Genomic DNA, 6,513 nt, shown 5'->3' with positions numbered 1-6,513 from the left:
GCAAGTACTGCGCATGCTCATTAGAATAGCATTCAAACAAACATCCATTCCCTCCTCCCTAATACAATCGAAGATAACACGCCAACAAAAAGTATGATATTGTCATGAGTAGAAAAATGAAACATTTTACTAAAAAATCCTAGAGCATTTCAGTTTTAGAAAATGCTTTCATTCATTTATTTTTTAATAGGCATATCGCAAAAAATAACAAACGTAATAAAATTCTTGAAAATTCATTATAATTATTAGTTAATGATTTCCTCACTTAACCCTTAATAAATAACGATGTAAATAAAACCATTCAATTACGATAAGTTTTAAGAAAAGAAACTTTAAACAAATATAGGCATTCAGAATTATTAATTTACAGGATTTATTAATTGAAATGTAATAATAATTTATATAAATAATTAATATTTCAATTCATTTTATATAAGTAATTAAATTTTAAATATTTAATAATGATTTCAACAACACAATATAAGCACACATTATAATCCCAATATTTTAAAATTTATAGAATTTCATTTTTTACAAATTTGGCAATTAGGCTAATATTTTAAAATTAACCTGTTTACATACCCCCACACCCAGCAGTTCAAGGCCACCTTTTAGTAGAAAATTCAGCACTTACAAACATGGAATAAGATATTTGAGTTTTTTTTTTTTCCTTTTCCTTTTTATTTTCCCACATACAAAATAATATAATCGTCAAAAAGTTAGACCTCAGTATTTTTATCAGATGTTACTCTTTGAACCTGGAAAAATAAAACTCACATCAGAATTTAGACGGCTTGTCTACAATCATGAGATAACACCACAAATTAGTCAGATTAAAGCTGGTTATTATATTTAAATTGTAAGAGGGAAATTTTGGGCAAAATACATCTAAGAGAAATTTGTTTATCCAAATGAACGTAAATATGACAAATAAAAAAAAAATTCCAAGCTAGAAAGACAATATTAAGCACATTGTTTTATTGTTATAATTGAGATCTCCACCAAAATTTTTTTAATGTATAAAAAGACCTAGATAGATAAAACTTAGTACTAGTGTTGCCACCAAAGAAATTAAATATGTAGTAGTGGTGAGTAATGCTGCTTATAATATCTAGTAGAAATGGGGAAATTGGTAAGGTTCAAAATGAGTCATATTGAATAAGCATGATAGAACTTAGAATGGTAATTTATTTTCACAAGTTACCAATCTTATTTGGTAATCTGCATATTCATCAATACTGTTGGTTATGTTTAGTTCCAAAAAAGTTATAGCTTCGTCTTCTAGGTTCTTTTGGGAAAGTATTTTTTACTTCCTTTTTAGAAACCTTACAATCTGCTTATTTATCATGAACTTAAATGACATATCACAGCCATCTGATAAATATAACGCTATGTGCCATTTAACATCTAACTCTCCGATGTATTAAATTATACTATAACTGCACATTACTTTGAATCCATGGCAGATCTTAAATGAAAAAAAAAATAATTATATTGACTTGTATCACTTCAACATAAATTGATTAAACAGCTGGTTTGCAATCTCACTTAAAATTTGAGTTAATTTTTATTCTTTAGAGTAGTTATTCTCCGAGTCTATTATTCAACAATAATCTATATAAATCGAGAGAAAGCCACACATTTTTTCTTAAAATTTTCCTCAGTTTCATGTAAATTATTTTCATTTGTAAAACATCTCATGATTAAGCATTTTGGAAACTAAATGCATGCATTTTAACACTTTTTCTATTTGCAAGGCATCTTTGAAACTCAGTGCAGTGCATCTTTATTTACAAAATAAATTTTACTTTTGTTTCTCAAAACTGGACGGACAATCCTCTGCTTCCAAACAAATAAGTAATGCTTATATAAATATAAAAAATAATGCAGAATGCGCTAATATGAAATCCATTTTATTTTTCTCTTGAGCAATAAAAATATTAATTCACAATTATTAAAAATAAGAGAAAAAAAAGCACATTCAAAACAAATATGACAAAACTAGATGTCAGCCAGACCAAACAGAAGACAAATCTCAAAGTGCAAAATTTTTAAGCTAAACCAAACACACTGATTATTTTGCAGATTCCATTTAAATAATATAAATAAATATACATTACAGTAAGATAGACTTCAATTATATCAGTTACAAAAAAAATGAAAGTACAGAAAGTATGGCAGTGATAATTCTACAAATAAGTTACAACTATTTTTAAAAATATAGTTTAAGAATTACAAGATGTTTTCTTTTAAATACATTTATTATTTTTCAAGACGATACTTATTTATAAAAGTATGAGCTAAAAAAATATATATGCCTTTATTATAATTAATTTAACTATATGCATATATACATATATGCAATAGAATGTTCATATGAAATACGAACTACTGCAAAAATGATTATTAGTATGAACTACCCAAGTATTATAATTTCAGCTAGTAGTTAAACATTCCTTTAAATAACAGGCATATCCCTGATATTTACACACATTGCTATCAGTGTAGGAAAATCAACTTTTAAACACTGCACAAATGAATGTATTTTCAAAATTTAAAATATGTTCATTACCCTTTAAAAAATGACCACAAATAGTATGGAAGTTCAGACATAAGATTTCACTTAAAGCATCTGATTAACCATCATGGTAATTTATTTGCACTACATTTAAAATGCTATATCTTCTAAAACATTAAAAATAATACATTTACATACTGTTTTTATTGAAATAACTCGGAAATATTAGTTAAAAAAAATTCATCTAGCAATTTTCTTTTAATTCTTTATTCATGAAAATATCAAGAGTGATTGCGATCCTATTTGAATTGCCATTGTAAAATTTGAAATAATAGTTTTCTAGGTAGAAATCTAGAAACTCAGACATTATATTGATATTTTCTAGATTATTCACTCAAAAAATTTCATTGATTACTACAAATATTGTCACACAATTGAAATTAGCAATATGCAGAATGAGAAAAAAATGAGACAACAACATGTATTTATTCCATCAGAACAAGTATTTCTCATTTTCTGTGCATGTGTTATCTTACCAATCTAATGTAAATGTTCTTTTATTAAAAGATATTAGAGATGCCTACATGCAAGGAATATATTTGGAATATAATAAACTTCATTAAAATGTTAATGAAATACCCAAAAAAAATTTGTATACATTTTTGATAAAGAGAATAAATAGCATTTCACTACCTGTTCTTAAAGTTATAAAATATTAAGCCTTTGACCATAATACACCTAAGTAATTAATCAATGGTGCTTTCGCTCGATAATAATTTTCATTTAATACATATGGAGTTTAGAATGTAAAAAGTTTGTAATGTTGGATCGCAATCACTTTTGATATACAATGAATTAAACACAAGAGTATTTTTCCCATTACTTTGCTCTCATAAAATTTTAGAATTTTTCTTTAACCCATCGACCAGCGACTATCCAACACCTGAAATTTACCTAAAAGACAATGCTTGAATGTACAGAGAACAATTTTCTACATTCCAGATATTATTGCTGAAACTTGTTGGGATGACTTACTATATTCCAACTGGTTAAAGGGTTAAAAACTAAAGTTTCCCCCCAAAGACATCGATTATTTTATTAAGCTCTTTTTTTTCTCTTTTGTTTTTAAAGCTTATATAACGATTCAATAGTTGAAATTCATCACTGGTAGTTATATGATTCGATTATTATACACAACTATCAAGGCTATATTTAACACATTCGCTACCATGATTTACGCCCACGATTCTGATCACAAATTCAATTAAATGACCCATTCTTTGCTACAGCTTAACTGTAGTAGAGAGGAGGTCATCTAATTCAATAGCACAAATGATTCACAAATAAGCGACACAGTGGCCAATGTGTTAAATTTAAGGAAACGTGCCCTTTTCTTCCACTTGCTAAGACAAAAATTAGATTAAGACAGACACATTGACATATAAATGTATAATAATTAATAAACAAATATCAATAAGTTAAAATAAATACACTTTTACAAAAATGAATGAAATATTAATACATCAATCAACAAAATATTACTCAAAAAGATTACATTTTCCACTACAATAACAGTTTTCCAAAGAAATAGAAAATAAGGTATTCATCATAAGTGGGAAAAAATAATGAAAGAAATTTGTCGATATACAGGTACATGAATAACTATCACAAAAATATATGAACACGTTACTTAAAATAATCTTCAAATATGACAAAAGGGAAAAAAAGAAAAGTGATCTATGCACACAAGATGTCTTGCATCTTATTAAAGTGAATAAAATAATGAGGGGGGGGGGGGGGAATTCTCACTTAAAAATAGTCCTGAATCACTGAATGTGATGCATCTTTGGTGCTGTGGCAGCTTTGAAGAGGCAGTGATGGTATTTTATAAGACATTTTATCAACAAATATGATAGGAAAAAGCCAGGACAAAAACTTCACGATTATTTTATCATAAATCTTCATTTAACAATAAGTTATACACATGGAACAAATTATTGAAGTATATTGGCCTCAGATCATAGTCTTTTTGATAATATAATTTAAAATACATTCAAACCTTGGTTTAAGATTTGTGTTTTGAGCTTTTAAAGTATTTTAATGCTTTAAAGACACAAAGGGGGGGGGAGATCATTTTCAAGCAATAAATATTTTAGTTCTTACTTCTATTATCAATTTTCCTCAACACAGACTTTAGTAAAATTAATTTTTCCTTTTATTATTGGCAATTAAATTTACATTGGTCCTGACTTTCTCCTAATTTCGTATATCAAATAAGATGAGCAATAAAATAGTAAACCAATTTTAAGATAAATAAAACGGTAAATATCTTGTAAAATAATCCTATAAATAGTTCATACATATCTTTTAGAGGTAATTTCCACAATCACTTGAATGAACTGATTCAAGATGAAATTAGTATTACATGAAAAAATGAAATAATAAGTGCAACAAGTCTCCTTCCACTGAAAAGCCAACAGATTTATATCCACAGAAATTTACTACATAAATGTGAAAATACAATGACCATAATTTTTAAAAAAATTATGAATTGAAATATCTTTTAGGACCAGTAGATGTACATTTGATAGAAACTGACAGTCGATGTTGAATTTCCAATTAATGAACAATTTTTCATTGCAATAAATTTCATTGAATTAACAAATTGGTAAAAACTTTGACTAAGTGTGAAAGTGAACTTTGAAGCAAAATTATAATTTTGGGTCAATTATAGCTTTAAAATATAAAATAGTGAATGGATATTTGTTTAAAATACAATTTATATATAACTTAATATGAATTATTCTCAAACTAAATATTGGACAGACAAGGAAAAAAAAAAAAATCCTTTTGCAAATTAATTATTTGTACTATGTGAATATTTACACCATTCTTTAAAAAATGTATTAGTAACTAGTGAATAATTTAATAGCCCCCAAAAAGATTTTTGTCCTAGAAATCACTAATCTAGAAGAAATTTTAATTAATAGAAATTATATGAGAGGTCAATAAATAAATATAAAAGAGGAATTGAGAAGAATATAGACTATTAAAGAGAAAATCTATGTTTAAATATAAACTTGCAGGTAAATAATTTATTATGCAACACATATGAATGAATGAATGACAAAAAATAAAAATAAATAAAATAATGAAACAAATCAGTAATAATTACAAAAAAATATTTCAAAAGAATTAATTCTCTCTGGTGCTAATCTATTATTAATCCTTTAAATATTAGGTCAAACAAAAAAATTAAATAAACAAGACTTTTACATTGTAAAATATAAACATTTAAAAACTAGTTTTACATTAAATACAAGTAAATCACTAATACAGATGCAAACTACTTGTGCTTCGAAAAAAAGAAAATGTGATGACATCATGGAAAGAATCTTGATTTCCAACATTAATTTCTTAAGACCCTTCTGGGCTCCAATTAAAAAAAATGCTCTCAAAAAAAAAAAAAAAAAAAAAAAAAATTAAAATTTTAGTTTACATTCCCTTGGAAAAATTACATGATGTAATCAAAATTTCTTCTTTCAAGATGAAACATTAAAAAAAATGCCAAAATTTTAAATAAGCTTTGTATTTTACAATAAAAAATCACATTAAAATAGTGGAATAAAATCCGGGCAGTGTAACTGGCAGTGTCCTGTACAAGTTCATTAAAAATTGAATGGAATAAGGCTTCATCTTAGACTAGGATGGTTTATAACGCAAAAAGCAATCCAAATGTCTGTCAAGTTCCTAGAAATTGGAAATATTGAAAAAAATATTTATGCACTCAAGATCAAGCAATTTAATAATAAATAAATTAATATTGATAAAAAATAAATCACATACAATTATATGCTACACAAATATTAATGGATAGTTAAGTTCAGTATAAAGTGGACAAAAGAAAGTTCGAGAAACTGTTCCATAATATAATACTGAACAATAATGACATTCAGGAATTTATTTCAAATTCAGATGTGTTAGTTCCAATTTCC

The 6,513-nt window shown here is 26.1% G+C and overlaps 1 protein-coding gene across 3 annotated transcripts in view; it reads right to left on the bottom strand.

Moving 5' to 3' along the window:
• Positions 1-1,918: 1,918 nt before the first annotated feature.
• The window catches only part of LOC129988075 (ATPase family AAA domain-containing protein 2-like), a 45,733-nt gene continuing 41,138 nt past the window's right edge, over positions 1,919-6,513 (bottom strand). For all 3 annotated transcript variants that reach the window (XM_056096187.1, XM_056096186.1, XM_056096188.1), the window contains one exon: positions 1,919-6,268. In XM_056096187.1, coding sequence (XP_055952162.1) covers positions 6,221-6,268 — 48 coding nt within the window. In that variant the 3' untranslated portion in view covers positions 1,919-6,220. The remainder of the gene's footprint in view (positions 6,269-6,513) is intronic.

The sequence above is a fragment of the Argiope bruennichi genome, chromosome 10 (assembly GCF_947563725.1).
Source record: "Argiope bruennichi chromosome 10, qqArgBrue1.1, whole genome shotgun sequence".
Lineage (NCBI taxonomy): Eukaryota > Metazoa > Arthropoda > Arachnida > Araneae > Araneidae > Argiope > Argiope bruennichi.
This window is presented reverse-complemented; position numbering and strand designations above follow the sequence as displayed.